The 18,860-nt window shown below is 41.6% G+C and overlaps 1 protein-coding gene across 2 annotated transcripts in view; it reads right to left on the reverse strand.

Annotated features, from left to right (window-relative positions):
* Window positions 1–18,652, reverse strand: part of CREB1 (cAMP responsive element binding protein 1) — a 40,486-nt gene extending 21,834 nt beyond the window's left edge. Inside the window, exons 1-2 of one of the 2 annotated variants that reach the window (XM_087706739.1) lie at window positions 18,435–18,652; window positions 314–435 (exon numbers count right to left, since the gene is read on the reverse strand). In XM_087706739.1, coding sequence (XP_087562865.1) covers window positions 314–427 — 114 coding nt within the window. In that variant the 5' untranslated portion in view covers window positions 428–435; window positions 18,435–18,652. The remainder of the gene's footprint in view (window positions 1–313; window positions 436–18,434) is intronic. The other variant, XM_087706731.1, reaches the window with a different exon arrangement.
* Window positions 18,653–18,860: the final 208 nt, after the last annotated feature.

The following is an 18,860-nucleotide window of genomic DNA, read 5'->3' on the forward strand; positions in this document are numbered from 1 at the left end:
ACTTTTCTTATTTTAAGAGTTTTAAATTCTTCAATTGACTTATTACTGTAAATTGTTTAAAATATTTTTTAAATGAACAGCTGATACTATTTCCCTCTGATTCTAAAAAAGAGATATAAAATGTATTTAAAATTACTTTAGTGCTTTAAAATGTGTCATTTCATTATGGCAGTAATTTTGTAAACGGTTGCCCCACCACTCGTCTCCTTTGAAAATGCCACAAAAATATCTCAACATTTCCAATTTGTTCATCAAACCCAAAATGTTGCAGATCCCACAGATGGAAAATAAATCAATCTGTACAAATCTGTACCTGGGCCAATGTTGCAATTTGTGGTTGTGCCTGAACAGTCATCTGTTGATTTTCTGCCTCTGTAACAGCTGCATCTCCACTCTGTTGGTTCTCTGCACCAGATTCCATGGTCATTTAGTTATCTGTAATTATCATGATCATCATCATTCCCAAGTAACAAATGAAGAATATTTATGATAAAAACAATAAACAGATATTTATTATTTTATGTTATTTTAGAACTTCATTTACATAGAAATAGTCTTGAATTTATGACTGACTGTTTAATGATGTTGAAACTTATGATGGTCTAGGAAAGGATGCTTTGTAGGCCATCGTAAAAGGTTGCACCACCTTTCTCCCCAAGTTACATGATTGTGATCTGAGTGCTTAGCAATCTGTTCACTCTTAAGATGGTAAGTTGAAGTCCACAAGTCTTAAAGTCGCCAAGTTTGGGAACCACTGCAGTAATTGAACAAATAGTCACGTTTCACTTAATGACCAAGATTCCAGTCCCAGTTGTGGTTAAGTGAGGACTGCTTTTTATAATAAATTAATTATGCAGTTCTGCACACAATTAGATTTAACACTACAAAAATAATACACAACTTTGCATTTATTCAGGAGTAATTTCAAGTAAAATCAACTGCATTTATTTCCTACAGAAAACTTTAGCAATAGCAATAGCAATAGCAATAGCAGTAGACTTATATACCGCTTCATAGGCCTTCCAGGCCTCTCTAAGCGGTTTACAGAGAGTCAGCATATCGCCCCCAACAATCTGGGTCCTCATTTTACCCACCTCGGAAGGATGGAAGGCTGAGTCAACCCTGAGCCGGTGAGATTTGAACCGCTGACCTGCTGATCTAGCAGTAGCCTGCAGTGCTGCATTTTAACCACTGCGCCACCTTGGCTCTAACCACTGCGCCACCTTGGCTCTAACCACTGCGCCACCTTGGCTCTAACCACTGCGCCACCTTGGCTCAATTACTTTATACAAAGTAATTGGCAGAACTTGGCTCCCTTGTACTGCTCCTCCCTTGGCAATCTCCCAATCCTCTCAAACAGACTCCTCGGAAGATTAGAGGACCTACTGAGGAAGTAAGATATGATGCAAAGTGAGAAGAAGGGAGAGTCACTTTTTATTTTCAGAAGATGTCTCTGATGATTTTTCTATTCTTGCTTAAGAGTATTTTCCTACGTTACATGTTTTATCAAAGATAAGAACTGGCATAAATTATAGAAATAGCATAAAAATAAATTATGAAACAATAATGGTGGCAAAAGGTTTTTGCCAAACAAATTGCAACAAAATATCAACTAGCAATAGCAATAGCAGTTAGACTTATATACCGCTTCATAGGGCTTTCAGCCCTCTCTAAGCGGTTTACAGAGTCAGCATATTGCCCCCACAGTCTGGGTCCTCATTTCACCCACCTCGGAAGGATGGAAGGCTGAGTCAACCTTGAGCCGGTGAGATTTGAACCGCTGAACTGCAGATAGCAGTCAGCTGAAGTGGCCTGCAGTACTGCACCCTAACCACTGCGCCACCTCAACTGAGTGATGCTAAGATTTGAAGGGTCTAGTAATTAAAAATATTAAAATTATCTATTACTGCGGACGTGGATTTTTAACTGAAACCCTCCACCAAACAATAAACTCTGATAACCTAGTTTATGATAAAACTTGCTATTGTTAAAATTTAACCTAGCATGGAACTATGAGCATGCTGGGCTCTGGTTGCACAAGTGACATTTTGGCTAATGTGTGGCCGGACTGACCACTCCTGTTCTTATTGTTAAGCAGGAAGAAGTACAAGAGGCACAACTTCAACGGCAATTGACTCCATCTTACAAAAAAGCATTATGGGAAAACCTTCATTGAGCCAATCATGAAGAATGAAGGAGACAAATGTTGATCTCGGTTGATCTAGTGCCAACTGTGCTGTATAAAACAGTGTAAATTAAAACGTAAGGAGTAAATGACGGAGCCTCATTTAAGAAATGGAATGAAAAAATACTTTTATGCCTGGGGAACTAAGATGAGGAAGATTATAACCGATATCAACAAAGCCAATTTGATCTTACGATGTGTAGTTGATTAGTACATGCAGGGAAGTAGATGTATACAGGTAGTGTCGGCCTCTGCTTTGCTGCTGCTTCGGCTGCCATTGAAACGGGGAGGGAGGGCATGGTATTTGGGAGGGGTTTACTAATTGTGCTGGAGGAAGATTCTGGAGTTCTGCTGCCTGTCGGATTGCGCATGCGGAGGAGGTTCCCCGCCAAGGCCAACGGGACCGACATTCCATCTTGGTGATGCCTTTCGAAGTTATCTCACACCTGACACTTGGGAGAATTGTGATTGGACTGCAACTGGGATGCCAAGGGGTGCGGAATGGGTTATTTTATATATCACTTGCTTTCGCGCCTAAATAATCAGTCTTCGCTTTGCTACACTTCTAATCATTTATAATTAGTAAAAGTACACTTGATTTCTATCAATGGACTCCTGTGGTTTTCTTTCCTAATTATTCAATGAAAAGGTGCTGACAGGTAGTCCTCAACTTACAACAGTCCATTTAGTAACTGTTGAGAGCAGAGGTGGGTTTCTACCGATTCAGGCAGATTTGGCCGAGTAGGTAATAACTTGGCCTGCCACGCCCCCAAACCGGTTCTATCATTACTGGAGCCATCTTGATTTTCAGTTCTGCACATGCGCAAAACAATTATTGAAAAAAATGTATTTTCCCCTTTTCTAACGTGCACAAGCGCAGACCTTTTTGGTGCAAATGCGCACACGTGCGGAGCACTCGTTTGGCGTGCGTGCGAGTGAAGTGAGCAAAATAGGTTGCACACTGAACCAGCAGTAATGCTGGTAGCAACCCACCCCCAGTTGAGAGGCACTAAAAAAGTGACCTATGGCCATTTTTCACACTTATGACTGCTGCAGCAGCCTCCCCGGGGTCACATGATCAAATTTCAGATGCAACTGGGTTCATATTTATGAAGGTGATGGTGACTGGGGTCACGGGGTCAGCTTTTGAGACTGTCTGACAAGCAAAGTCAATGGGGAATCCACATTTATTTAACAACCATGTTACTAACTTAACAAATGCAATGATTCACTTAACAAATGTGGCAGGAAAAATCGTAAAATGGGACAAAACTCACTTAACATTTCACTTAGCAACATAAATTTTGGGTTCAGTTGTGGTCATAATTTGAGGACTACCTATAGTGTAATAATGAATAAAGAGAGCTGGAATATAGGTCAGGAAGTTACTCCCAGCTGATTGGGAGGAAATGGGCATTGGTTCAGAACACCCCTGGAGTGGGGGGGGGGGCGAAGAAGGGGCAGCGTCTCATCAGACCAGGGGGAGGCAACAGGTCCCTCGTAGGTCGGAGATTTGCCCAGCAGCATGGCAACGTGGCTGCACAAGAAGCTGGCTTCCAGCCAAAGCAACTGAACAGGAGTGTGAGGACGAGATGAATGACTGGTAAGAAGATTCATTTAACCCACTGCCATAAATCATAAAAAGGGCAAAGAATCTTAAGTCTTTTGTCCCATTTCTCTGTTCCTGCCTTCTCCCTTTTCTTTGTTTTGACACCTCCACCCTCTTCAATTTTCCCCACTCCACCATCAAATAAATATTTTATATTTCTCTTCATTGGGACATAACCTCCTATTTCAATTTTCCTTATGCCACTGTCAACCTCCGAAACATCTTTTGTCTGCTTTTTATTCCCTTTAGTTGACAGAGATCCCTCCTTTACAATTTTCCCTTATAACACTGCCAAGCCCTATATAGTTTTTTGTGTGCTTTTTATTTCCCACTGTTTCTACCCCTTCATTGTCTCTCCCCACTAAGATCTTGAGAGTACAAATAATATTAATAGACAGGTCTGGATTTTGGCAAAAGAAAAGAAGGGGAAAATGGAGGGTTGAAACACTACCCTCCAAAAAAAACATCTTTTTGAAACAATTCGGACAGAAAGGGAGAAAGCAGAGAAGTGACAAACCCACTCAAATACAAACTCTAAATTTGGTTTTGGATTTGAAATAGAAACCAAACATTCCAAGGTGATTTACTTCGTCCGAATTTCTTCCAACTAATATATCTTAAGCAACTCCAATTAATGAGAGGTGGAATGCAACAAGGGAGAAAAATCAAGAAAAAAGCACTATTTTCTCACTGATAACTGATAACCCAATCTTGCCTGTGCGGGAAGTTTTAATTAACCAACTGCCATAAATCAGAACTTGGAAAAGTATGAGAAGAGAAACATACCCAAGTTTGGCTGTATGCAAGTTTGTTCCAATCAACTGGGAATATATGTCATGACAAACCTGCAAACTTTAAATGACCTATCAACATTCAAATTATTACCATACTTGAAGTAATTTTCATTCTCTTTAAATCTATTTTACCACCACCTGATCATATTAAGAAAATATCTCTATTTTTCCAGTTACCCATGAATAATGTTGTAGATTGAAGATTAAAACAATATTCTAGTCTACACCAAAAACAATGCCTAAAACCTCAAATACTGTAGCAATGAAAGTCATCTTGATTTTTGATACTAGTACTAGCTCTGGCAGGCAACAGTAATTGTCTGCCAGAGCTTAATGGTAACATAGCCAAGATAATCTAACATCATTCTTGGCTTAGTTAACATTAAAGATAATCCTCAATTTACAATAGTTCATTTGGTGACCATTCAAAGTTACGACACTGAAAAAGTGACTTATGACCCACACTTCCAACTGTTGTAGCATCCCCTTGGTCATGTGATCAAAGTATAGATGCTTGGCAACTGACCCACGTTTACGACAGTTGCAGTGCCCTGTTTACCTTCTGCCTCCTTCTGACAAGCAAAGTTAATGGGGAAGCCAGATACACCTAAATAATTCACTTAACAGTTGCAGGAAAGTTTGTAAAATGGGACAAAACTCACTTAACAAATGTCTCATTTAGCAACAGAAATTTTGGGTTCAATTGTGGTTGTAAATTGAGGACTACCTGTATTAATGTCACCTATAGGTGGAAACAGAGCTGACTTATCCATATATGGTGGCTGCAACATGAATCATTGTGTAATAAAACACCATATTATCTGTGTACAGTTTATGTTCATTAGACATGTAAATCAATAGAATGTGCAAGTTTTGTTATAAAAAATGAAACTCACGGTGACAAAATTCGTAGAGAAGGGATTTAAAGTTTTAATAAGATATTACCCCATTTTTAAAACACATTTTGAGGCCTGAACTCAGCCTGCTCAATTTTTATTTATAGAATACACAGCAGAGTGGATTTGATTTAAATCAAGTCGATTTAAATCACAATTTAAATCACTAGTAAAAAGGCTTCATTGAAATCAAGTCGATTTAAATCCTAATTTTTAAAGAGCAACTGTTATCTCCGCCCCACAGTAGCTCTTTTTTGACCTGCTGTTGACTCACTGACAGTCCCATTCACTTAAATGGGATGGCTAGTGATACGGAAGTGACACAAAAAGGTGAGGGATGTGGCAGGCAGCAGGTGAGTGGATGCCCGCTAACGTGCGCTGCCTGATGGATCTGAAATGACAGGTGCTCTTTAAATGTAAAGACTCATTCTTGTTGATAGTTAGAAATTTTAATATTATTATTTGCAAACAAAATGAAGGTTTCCTATTTAGCTTGCATTTATTGGATTTATTGAATGAGTTTACCAAAAATATAAATATTGCAGAATATACAGCCTTATGCTCAGGGGTGGGTTGCTGCCGGCTCGCTGTGCGCAGTTGATTGTATATTGTCTGCGCATGTGCAGAACATGAAAAAATTACTAAAAAACATGCTGGAAATGGCTGCAGGAAACCGGTTTGGGGGCGTGGCCAGCCTGGGTTGCTGCCAGTTCTGTGACCAAGGCCAAAATACCACTACCGGTTTGCCCAAACCAGTGCGAACCAATAGCAACCAACCTCTGCTCATGCTACCTAACTAAGCTCCATTTCATGCTGAATAAACTGAATTATTAATGTATCTTAAATAGAAAATTACCTTTAGATTTTTACTCCAAAAGCAGTTTATTAAAATACAAATTTTAAAAATCCAATTTGAATAAAAAAAAAATCCGTTTTAAATTTTAAAAAAATCAATTTTTTAAAAAATATCATTTTTATACACCGATACACAGGAATGTTACAGCCTTGGAGATAGCCCAGAACTCAGTAGCATAGGACATGGTGTATTTTCAAAACACACCATTGAATCTATGCAGATTAAAATGACCAATTAATTGGCTTTCATAAGCAGTACAGTACTGGATTATAGAAACAAAGTTTGAGGATTCTGCATAAGTTTCTTGTTTATAGTGTTCAGCCAGCTTTTTCTCAGCATACTTCTATGCCAGTGTTGGTGAACCTTTTCGGCACTGAGTGCCGAAAGGGGAGCATGCACACACATGCATACTGGCCACCTGGTTTCTGGCATGCATGTGCAAGCCAGCTGCCCAGCGCGCATGCATGTGCCATAAACCAGAAGAGCAGCTGCTTGATGCGCATGCATGGGAGATGATCTTCCGGTTTCCGGCACACACATGCGCACCAGCCACTTAGTCTTCTGGCACACAGGGAGACCAGCTGGGTGGTGTGCATGCACCCACTAGAAACCAGAATATCATCTTCCCAGCACCGTGCATGTGCGCCAAGCAACTGCTCTTCCTGTTTCTGGTGCTCCCACGCGTGTGAAGAACAGCTGGCTGGGGCGCCGGAACCCGGAAGAGCAACAACTTGCGTGCCAAGAGATGGCTCTGCATGCCACTTCCGACACATGTGCTATTGCTTTGCCATCACGGTTCTATGCTGTGAAGAAGATTGGATTTGATTATTCCGAGCAAACTTTATTTTTATATACGTGAAACTGAACTGATTTTTTTGATATGTGGAAAAGAGTCACCTGATCAATTAAGCAACCTGCAGAGTACTGACAGAGAAAGTCAGATTTAAACTGTTATCTGTTTTACCAAGAAACTGGGGAGAACAGGATGAAAACTTGTTTCTCTCCCATCAAGGGCACAAGAGAGTTCAGTTTCCTGAAAATGTTTTTATTTCTATTTTACTTTTAAAAAGCTAAGACTTCTTTAAAATTATTTTGCAAGTTTAACTCTTCAAGATGAGTGAATTGTACCTTAATATACTGTGGTCTGATAGCTTGGCTGAACCTATAGATTATCTTTGAGAAATTCTATAACTGACAAAGTGCCAAATGATCAAGAGGGCCAACTTCCCAGTCTTTGGGGGGAAAAGTGGGGAGGGGGAGAATTACTTCCAGCAAAGTAGACAAGAGTTAATTTAACCCTAATATATGGTGAAATTCCAGAATGTATACCTTGAAAGCACTGCAGTAATAACAGGATTCAGCAGTTTTGCTGAGAACAAATTGTGCCAGATTAAATTTATTTTGATTTGAGTAATTTTCCCGAGTATGTGTCTTTGTGTGTATGTGCATGTACACACACATGCTTTCAAGTGATTGTTGACTCCTGGTGACTGCCAGTCTCAGCAGTTTTCTTGGCAAGATTTTCAAGAGTGGTTTGCCATTGCCTTCTTCTTAGGGCTGAGCAAGAGTGATTGGCCTAAGGCCACCTAGTTAATTTTGTTCCTAAGGCAAGCTAGCACTCACATCTCCTGGTTTCTAGAATAAAATAGAATAGAATACAATTTTATTATTTGTATACCGCCCTTCTCCGGGAGGACTCAGGGCGGCGAACAATTCAAGGGGGGAAAAGGGGAACATAAAAAACGAAATACAAATAGTAAAAGTAAGCAACAGTCGCACAGCCATACATGTCGAGAGGGGAGGGAACTCATCACCCCCAGGCTTGCCGGCAAAGCCAGGTTTTGACGGCTTTCCGGAAGGCCTGGAGAGAGGTGAGGGTCCGAATCCCTGCGGGGAGTTCGTTCCAGAGGGCCGGAGCTGCCACAGAGAAGGCCCTCCCCCGGGTAGTAGCCAGGTGGCATTGGCTGGTAGATGGCACCCGGAGGAGGCCGACCCTGTGAGATCTAATCTATTCTAGTGCCTTCAATCACAGAACCAGTTTCCTTAATAGACTGCAGGAATGCAATGGGCACAATGCATCTTTGACATCACCACAGCACATGACGAACAGCGGTAACAGTCTGGGCTTTTAACAAGCTTGTTAAGTGTGGAGTGGCAAGATTAGATGGGTACATAACTGGCTTAAAAACATCCAGAGAGCGCTCACCAATGGTTCTTCAAATTAGAGACAGAAATGAAGAGATCAGTCTCCATTGTTAAATGTTTTTATTAATGACTTTGATGAAGAGGCTGATGGGATGTTCATCAAATTTGCACTAATGCATATTTGGATGCTGTAGCTAATGACCAAGAACAAAAAAGTATCCTTAGAATTACCTTGATAGGTTGGGGGTGGGGGGGAGCTGAAAACAATAGAATGAAATTTAACAGTATAAACATGAATGTGCATTTCTTCACTTAGCAAACAAAAATCAAATGCAGATATAAGATGGGGAATACCTACATCTAGTAGGATATTGGTAATGCTACTGGTTAAAAATATTTTGGAACAAGTGTTGACCACAAATTGAATATTAGATAATATGTACTATTATTAATACAGTAAACAAATTCTGTGAGGCTACAGTGAAAACACATTAACATTTAGGGCAAATGTGATAAATTTTTAACAGGGAAAATTTGCTGGAGTCAAAAAAGAAAGACAAAAGATCTTCAACTGTTTTCTTAACTTGAATGAAAGCAGTTGATTGAGTTCTTTGGTTTAAGATCAGCTGTAAGTGTTGGTTTATAGATCAATTAGAAAAATTTCCTTATCTAGATTTTGAATTTCCCTTCTCTCTAAGATTTGAAATAAGCAAAGAGAAACAATTAGTCTGTGCTTATCTGATGATACACTACAAATTAAAGAAGTATGTCATTATGCTCCTCTGACATGTGGTTAGCAAAGGGAGAAATTCTCTTTGCTAACCACTATTAAACCAGTATCTAAGGATATCAGGTTTCAATAGGATTAATAACCCACTCAGAGTATAGTATTCAAGGGTCTCACTCACATGCATCTCTTCCTTTAGTACTTTGCTGTCTACTTTCAGTTTAATTATGACTGAGTCTGCCATTCATTTAATTGGAATTGAATCATTTGAATTCAATAGCAATAGCAATAGCAGTTAGACTTATATACCGCTTCATAGGGCTTTCAGCCCTCTCTAAGCGGTTTACAGAGTCAGCATATCGCCCCCAACAACAATCCGGGTCCTCATTTTACCCACCTCGGAAGGATGGAAGGCTGAGTCAACCCTGAGCCGGTGAGATATGAACAGCCGAACTGCAGAACTGCAGTCAGCTGAAGTGGCCTGCAGTACTGCACTCTAACCACTGCGTCACCTCGGTTCTGATTCAATGTAACTTTAATATAAATGGCATGCTTAGGGCAATTATGGAGCATACTATTAACTGGATATACACCTATGCAACTCTAATCTTAAGAGAAAAAGGCACATACAAAAAAATGATACAAATGTCCTATTAAAATGCAGTCTTAACTACTTACAAATGTTGAAGGTAGCGATACCAGTTCAGTTTTTAGTTCACAGATGTTTTTTTTTAAGGATTTTAAAACTTGCATCTTAATTTTCTTTCTATATAAATTTATGATATTCTAAACATTGTGACATTCATTTTACATAATCTAGATGGTAATATCACTTTAGATTTATATACCACTTCACAGAGATTTACAGCCCTCTCCAAGGGGTTTACAGAGTCAGCATATTTTCCCCAACAATCTGGCTCCTCATATTACCAACCTTGGAAGGATGGAAGGCTGAGTCAACCTTGAGCCTGGTGAGATTCGATCTGCCAAACTGCTGGCAGATGGTGATCAGTAGTAGCCTGCAGTACTGCACTCTAACCACTGTGCCACCACAGCTCCTATAACTAGCCCAATAGGCCAGTGTTTTTCAACCACTGTGCCGCGGCACACTAGTGTGCCGTGACATAGTGTAAGGTGTGCCGTGGGAAAAACACCCACCTATAGTCAATATAGGCACAGAGTTAAATTTTTTAAACATTTTCTAATGGTGGTGTGCCTCGTGATTTTTTTCATGAAAAAAGTGTGCCTTTGCACAAAAAAGGTTGAAAAACACTGCAATAGGCAATGCCTACACTATTAATGGTTTATTTATGATACAATATCATCCCAAACTTCAGGCTCTGGATGGTGCACAATTTTAGCAGTCACTGAATCTATATACAGCTTTCTGTGAAAATGAAGGTTTGATCATCTATAAAATAGAATATTAACAATTTGTAAAAAACATGGGTATGTTATTTTGGGGTGCTATATTGTTTCTCCAAAAATGAACACTATCTTTTAAAAAACTACTGTCTTTACCACAATTAGTAGAATTTTATTTATTTATTTATTTATTTATTTTATTTATAGAGTTTGTATGCCGCCCACTCTCAAGAGACTCAGGGCAGCTTACAGATAAAAAGGAAGGGGGAACATACAAAAAAATTAAAAAAAAAACATTAAAATTCCACAACATTCATAACTTAGAATGGGGCTGGATAATTCAACAGCCCCAGGCCTGCCGGAACAGCCAGGTCTTGGTCGCTTTGCGGAAGGCTGGAAGGGTAGTGAGGGTCCGGATCTCCACGGGGAGATCGTTCCATAGGGCCGGAGCAGCTACAGAGAAGGCCCTACCCCGGTGGTTCGCCAGCCGACATTGACTGGCAGATGGAATCCGGAGGAGGCCTAGTCTGTGAGATCTTATAGGTCTCTCGGAGATAACTGGCAGGAGGCGGTCTCTCAGGTAGCCGGGTCCGATACCATGTAGGGCTTTAAAAGTAACGACTAGCACCTTGAAGCATGTCCGGAGACCAATGGGAAGCCAGAGCAGTTCGCGGAGGATAGGTGTAATGTGGGTGTACCTAGGTACGTCCACTATCGCTCGGGCGGCTGCATTCTGGACTAACTGAAGTCTTCGAACACTCTTCAAGGGCAGCCCCATGTAGAGCGTGTTACAGTAATCCAGTCTTGAGGTGACGAGAGCATGAGTGACCATCCGAAGAGCCTCACGGTCCAGATAGGGTCGCAATTGGTGCACCAGGCGAATCTGGGCAAAGGCCCCTCTGGTCACAGCTGACAAGTGATGTTCTAGCGTTAGCTGCGGATCCAGGAGGACTCCCAAATTGCGAACCCTCTCTGAGGGGCGTATAGTTTCACCCCCCAGGCTAAGAGATGGAATAGCTGGACCATCCTTGGGAGGGAGCATCAATAGCCACTCATTAATAATTTTATCAGAGCAATTTACAATTGTAAATGGCTCACGGTAAATTCTTTAACAATAGCAATGTAACAGCACGAGAATTAAAGATGCATTAATAATATATTACCAAAGCAATTCTACTTCCAAAGGAAATTGTTTGTTTGTGTCTCTCTTACACAAAAGCTATTTCACAGCTTTGTCTTGTGGTATAGAATTGCTCCAACATTATGTATGGAACCTGCTCTCCTACAGTTCAAGTCCATTAAGACTCAGCTATTTTCACAAGCTTGAAGTTAATGTGTTTGTGGAGCCTTTTGTTTAGAATAATGTTTTGCTGTTTTAATTGTATATTTGATATACTGTAAGCTTATTTCAAGAACGCAGAAAGTTGATCTAATAAATATTTTATCTTTAATTTAATGGAAGATAATTGCCATACTTGCAAACAAAGCATCTGAAGGCAGAATAAGAGCAATGGATAGAAACTAATCAAGGAGAGATGCAACCTAGAACTAAGGAGAAATTTCCTGTTAGAACAATTAATCAGTCGAATGAATGACTTGCCTCCATAAGTTGTGGGTGCTCCAACACTAGAGGTTTTTAAGAAGAGATTGAACAAATCCTTGACTGAAATGGTACAGGGTTTCCTGCTTGAACAGGGAACTGAACTAGAAGAACTCCAACTCTTTGTTATATTAAAACGTGGGTATCCCAGTCTTTTGCCTTGCCTGGGTGGAATTGAGTGCAGAGGAATTGTTTTGGGACACATATAAAATATGCAATATAGTTAATATGTATAAATAACAATGTTAAACATTTGCAATTTTGTGGGGCCGCATCACTAGTTGTCCAGGGCTACATGCAGCCTGTGGGTCAGAGGTTGGACAACCCTGTATTGAAATATTAGATATTTTATTTGGACAAAAATGAAATTAAAAATGAGTCTGGGCTAAATAAATCATTTTATCTGCATTAGATCTAAATAAACACCCATCGTTTCATTGCTTTCTTATTCAAAAAAATGCAATTTTAAGTTTTTGCATAAACCTGGTTTAAATGGGTGACCTAAAGACCAATATTTTAATGGAGGTTTAATGTTCCAAAATTCAGCCTTACTTTCAAGTGATGTGCATAAGTTTGCAGTTGAGACATGTAACTAGGACACCATAACTACAACTATAAGCCTGCTGAAGTGAATCAGAGGGGAACTGTACACTTCTTAACAGTCTTGACGGATGACTAATGACAGACATGTTTCTCTTAAGTTAAGCTATTTGCATTACTTGTCATATGCTAAATAAATATATATTTGCATTACCAATTTGCTTCTGTGTAAAGCTGCGAGTGCTGGGTATGTTCTGGGTTGGTCATTCTCAAGTGTGCTGGACTGAGTGCTTATAATGGAAACATTTGAGTTATCTGCAATTTTTTAGGAGTTGCAGGCTTGGTTCTCACTTTATACAATGTGCTTAAATGCTGGTTTTGTCTTATTTTTTTCATGACTCCAATCACTTTGATAATAAAACTACCATTTACAGCTTAGCAAATGTACCCCAGGCATAAGATCGTAAGGCAGATAAGACTTTCTGCTATCATTAATGAAGTAAAGATGGGATCTTTAGCAGACCCATCACTGGTAGGCATTAAAATTGTGGGAGAACTTCTCCCACACATTTCCCCTCAATTCAAACTTGAGCCACAAGAGCTGTTACTTTAAAGTTTCACTTTGCAGTTTATGACAACATCATGACAGGCCATGTATTTTTACCATGTGCAGGTCTATTTGTCTGCTATACCAATTTGGAGTAGTGATTAAGGCACCAAGCTAGAAATTGGCAATCCTGCGTTCTAGTCCTACTTTAAGCACAAAACCAGGTGACCTTTGGCTAGTCATTCTTCTCAGCCCCAGAAAACAGGCAATGAAAGACAAATCACTTCCATTTTTTTTCCTTTTTGCTAAACTGCAGGTAACAGTTCAGGCACTTGCCAGGAGTCAAGATTGACATGAAGGCATGGCAGCACCCCCCCCCCCCCATGACGTAATTGGTACAGAAAGTGTGAAAATCAATTGTCAGCACATGCAGGGTAAAAAGGAGTAACTAGTCTGGGACAGCTTTATGAATTGAGCAAGATGTTATGTTTGGAGCTTGTTTAGTAATATATGAATCCAGCTATTTGATGCATAAACCATGATTTGTGACTTGGTATGATATAAAAGAAGAGTCAACTGTGGCTCATTGAGATAATGGCTTAATAGAACTCCAATTGATGAGAATTGTTTATCTTCAAATATGATCCTGATACAGGTAAACATTCCAGAAAAATTGAAATTATTGAATTAAAAACTAATTTTCTATACAATGTACAAGTAGGCTACGCAAATTGTCAGATCTTTTGTTTTTATATTGGGTAAACAGCAAATAGATGGAAATATACAAAATCTGAATTTTATAGTTGAGGTTGGGATTCAAGTTTAAATAAGGTAAAGGTTGTCCTCGCACATATGTGCTAGCCGTTCCCGACTCTAGGGGACAGTGCTCATCTCCGTTTCAAAACCAAAGAGCCAGCACTGTCCAAAGACGTCTTCGTAGTCATATGGCCAGCATGACTAAATGCCGAAGGCTCACAGAACGCTGTTACCTTCCCACCAAAGGTGGTTCCTGTTTTTCTACTTGCATTTTTACATCCTTTTGAACTGCTAGGTTGGTAGAAGTTGGGACAAGTAATGGGAGCTCACTCCGTTATGCGATGTTAGGGATTCGAACCACCAACCTTTCTGATAGACAAGCTCAGCATCTTAGCCACTGAGCAACCACATCTCTTAATAATAGACCTTAAATAAGGCAATTAAAAGGTATATAGTATCAGGCTTTTCAACGTCAGGCTTGTAACACATGGCTGAAGTACATTTAATTCTGAAAAATCTTTACGTATAATGTAGCAATTAGAAATGTCAAATTTTCAAAAAAACCGGAGGGAAAAATATTATGTATTCATTTGAAAAAAAATTACAGTAGCCTATTATAGTCTACAGAAAACTGAACTACTGCAACGTTCATTCAGCTCTATTTTTTAAGGCTACTAAATCAGGGTACAAAAATCTGAATGACTACGGTAGTAAGTTGGTAGTAACAATGGAACGGATGATTTTGGGCCTGCCACTCTCTCTTAACCCATCCTGTCTCTTGGGGTTGTTATTGTTGGGAAAACAGGAGGAGGAAGTATCAGATATGCTCATCACCTTTGACTTATAAATAATAAAGACTGGGGAAAAATCAAAGAAAGAAGATACCAAAAGTCTTGTTCCTGCCCTCTTATAGTAGTCTGCATTTTTTGCAACCAGGTTTATTAGCCCTATTATATTTCCCAAGTTTTTCTTTATGCTAATGTTTTCAGAGGCATTTTTGTGAAGGTATTTATGGCCTGCAGCTTAGGCAATCCAATGGAAAGCTCCCCTTACAAGCAACATCTCTTGGAAAATAGATTACACACTTTTCTTTAAAATATTCATCTTCTGATGATGTCCATATGGAACGGATTATGTGAAAAATAGTCACTGTATTTTAACAAATAAGGTGTTTGACCTTTGACTAATATATGGAATTATACAGATAATAGATTTACAAAGTCTGCTATCTTTTTAAGAAGAAACCAGAAACTTTTATTCAAAGTACAGGAGGAGGAAAGCAGTGAATAAATGCATCCCATATTATTGTGCTTGGCATATGAATACGATCCTACTAATCAAAAGAATCAGAATGACTGATCTAAATCAGGGGTGTCAAACTTAGGGTGCTTAGATCCAGCCCGCGGGGCCAGCCTGGAAATAGCAAAGGACCGGCCAGTGGTGCTTCTGCTAGTGAAAATGGGCGTGGGCGTGTGTGTGTGTGTGTTCCGCCTAGACGGGTCTCCTGCAGCACCCTGCTGGCCAAAATGGGGGGGGGGGCTGCAGGAGGCAGTCTGTCCAGCCTCCTCCCACACCAGCTGGCCTGCGGAGGACAACTACAATGCTGATCCAGCCTTCCAAAAAATCCAGTTTGACCTCCTTGATCTAAATTCTAAAGGATATAGTAATGCAGTATAACCCTCAATATATGAAAAAAATCCAGAACTTTTTGAATGACTTAAAGGCATAGCTTCCAAACATTTTTCTTTCAGCACTTCAAGAATCTCAGCTTCTACGGTTATGAAGTTTCCCACAAGTATATCTGAGTGAGAAATTTATAACTCTAAATGTTACAAAACAACCTCTACATCCGTGTAGTTCAGTGCTATCTGCATACTATCTGCACTATATAGTATTATTTGCACTACACTACATGAAAAAGAATATATGTGTAGAATACAAAGAGATAGCAATAGCAATAGCAATAGCAGTGGACTTATATACCGCTTCATAGGCCTTTCAGGCCTCTCTAAGCGGTTTACAGAGAGTCAGCATATTGCCCCCAACAATCTGGGTCCTCATTTTACCCACCTCGGAAGGATGGAAGGCTGAGTCAACCCTGAGCCGGTGAGATTTGAACCGCTGACCTGCTGATCTAGCAGTAGCCTGCAGTGCTGCATTTAACCACTGCGCCACCTTGGCTCTATGACTTTGGGTCATTTCTCTCAGCCCAATTCACATCACAGGGTTGTTGTGTGTAAATAGGAAGCAACAGCATATACACTGTGTCAAGTTAACCAAAAATCAAATAATCTACTTTAAACCTTGATAAGATAATCCTGATATTTTTTTCAATAACTAACATGAAGTATTGGACTGAAAGACAATTATTAGGGAAGTTTAAAAAAAAAGGAAAGGGAGCACCTGTGTGTCTTATGTTTTAGCACTTTTAGGCCCAATTTTTATTTTTTGTCAAAGCATGTCGCTGCCAATTACAGATAAGATGACTAAGAATGCAATCTGCGAAATCTAACTAAATCAGCCTAGCATCAACAGGAACACCCAGTTTAGCCTAATCTGATAGTCCAAGCCTCTGGTTTTGAAAGAGCCTCTAATCCCCGTGAGCACTTTTTCAGAGGCTTGGAAGGGCAAATAGCATCCAGTCTGCAAGAGGGTTGAATAATATTTTGAAGAATTCAAAGTTGTAGTTTTAATCGCCAATCTACGTGGATGTGATAGTTAAATAACCAATTCAAACATAACGTATGTTAGACTCATCTGAAACGGGAAAACTCTACATTTTAAGTGTAAAACCCCCATACTGTCTCGGCTTTTTGAGTGCGAGCTATATTTCTATGAAAGCTAACAACATAGCATGTGATTTACATGTTCTCAGACCTTAGAATATTCTAATTGAACTGGCAGATCCGGAGTGCACAGAGATACAGATAACTTCAAAACAGAAGCACAAATATTGTCTATTACTATCACTTGACGTTTTTGCAGCACAGCTCCAGCAGCCCCAATTCTTTAGTTTTTAATCTTTAGCCTTTAATCCGACCCTAATTTAATTTTCTTTACAGTACCTTTAGCACAATATACATTGTATAGTTGACAAAATCATATTAACAATAAAGGGTTGCTTCATTTAATATAACTCTTAACTTTACGGCGGTCATGAATTTACTATGCTAAGACAGGTCAAGTACAAAAAATGAAACTGAAGGAAAAGTGAAACGATCTCTCTCAAAAGCTGATGATACAAGTTTGTTTCAGATAGGCTCAGCCTTTCACAACATATAAATATAAATATATATATATATATATAGAGAGAGAGAGATACGAGGGGGGGAAATTGTTCTAGAATGGAGGCTTGATTCAAAGAACTTTATTAGAAAGGGATTCTGAAAGCTGGTTAACCTCGGGGCCACAATTTGGGCAGTCGTAAAGATTAAAACGTTGGACTTAAAAAACATTGGGCTATATGTGGAACTCTTAAGAAACAGAGGAAGAACGGCAGAGACTAACTTGGGCCAGGCTGCCCCAAACCCCGTCCCCAAACTACCAAGGGACTCCCTTGCAGGAGAGGGGCGGGAAAATCCAGGCGGGTTTCGGGGCTGGGCCGCCAAACTCTCTCCCTTACCCAGGGCTAGGGCGGCCAAGCTGCCACCTTGGGCGGGGAGGTTGGCGGGGAAGAGAAGCCTGGGGGAGAAAAAAAGCGGGGTCGGCTGCCAGGGCAAAAACCGCTGCTCCCGAGTCGAGGCCGGAGCTAAAGCAGCCGAGGCTTAGGCAGGCTGGAGGAGAGGACGCCAAAAGGGAGGAAGCCCAGGGCCGCTTCTCTCTGCAGGCACGGAGGTCAAGAGGGCGGCGGCGGCGGCGGGAGAGCAGAATTCCCTCCCCGGAACCTCGGGCGGTTGCCGCCGCCGCCGCCGAATCGTCCCCTCCCCACCGAGGAAGCGCGGCTCCGCTGCTCGCTCGCTCGCCCGGCCGCCGCCGCCGCCGTCTCCATCCGCCATTATTCTTTGTTCTTCGCGCGGGCCGGCGGCGGCCGGGCTCGGCGGGAGAGCCGCGTCTGAGTGGGGGGAAAAAAAGACGAGGCGCCTCCATTTTAAATCCGAGGCCACCCCCCGAGAGCAGCGCCTGAGGGGGTGCAGACGAGTCGGCGGCTGCTGGGGCGGCCAGACCGGGGCTCGCCTCTCCCTCCGCCGCTCCTTCCTCCCCTCTCGCTCCCCGCGGCCGCCGACTCCCTGCCCCCTCCCTCCCCCCCCCCGCGCTCGCGAGGCAACCCCGCCTCAACGGCTGCTGGTGGTGGCGGCGGCGGTGGTGTCGATGGCGGCCCTGTGGCTGCTGTTGCCGCCGCCCCTCCTCCTCCCTGTTTTTCTCTTCTGGGGCTGTTAGTCGCCTTCCTTCCTCCTCTTTGCTTTTCTCCTCTTACCGGCTACAGGCTGCTCCGTCACTGCTTTCGTTCGCGCCGAGGCTCTCGCCGCAGTTTTATTCTCTCCCCCACGTAACACACCGCGTCAAACTACACCTCCGCCGCGTCACTCACATAACACACACACGCTCCCTCTCAGGCTCTCTCCCAGCCCCGGCGACAGGCAGGCAGGCAGGCAGCAGCAGCGGCCGACTGAGGGGAGAGAGAGAGGAGAGAGAGAGAGAGAGAGGAGCCAGCCAGGGAGCAAGCGCCGCCGAGCATGCCTCGGCTCCCCTCCGCCCCCGCCCCCCGCGCACGACCCCTCCCTCCTCTCCGCGCACGGAAAGAGCCGAACGGCCCCCACGGAAACGCCCGAAGGGGAACTGAGCGGGCCGGAAAAGAACGAGCGGCCAGGCTGCCCGCGGAATGGAGCGCGGAGGGGGAAAT

Source organism: Thamnophis sirtalis, unplaced genomic scaffold, assembly GCF_051295495.1.
Source record: "Thamnophis sirtalis isolate CommonGarterSnake01/CBP01778 unplaced genomic scaffold, rThaSir2_p1.2 scaffold_1, whole genome shotgun sequence".
In the NCBI taxonomy this organism is placed as follows: Eukaryota; Metazoa; Chordata; class Lepidosauria; order Squamata; family Natricidae; genus Thamnophis; species Thamnophis sirtalis.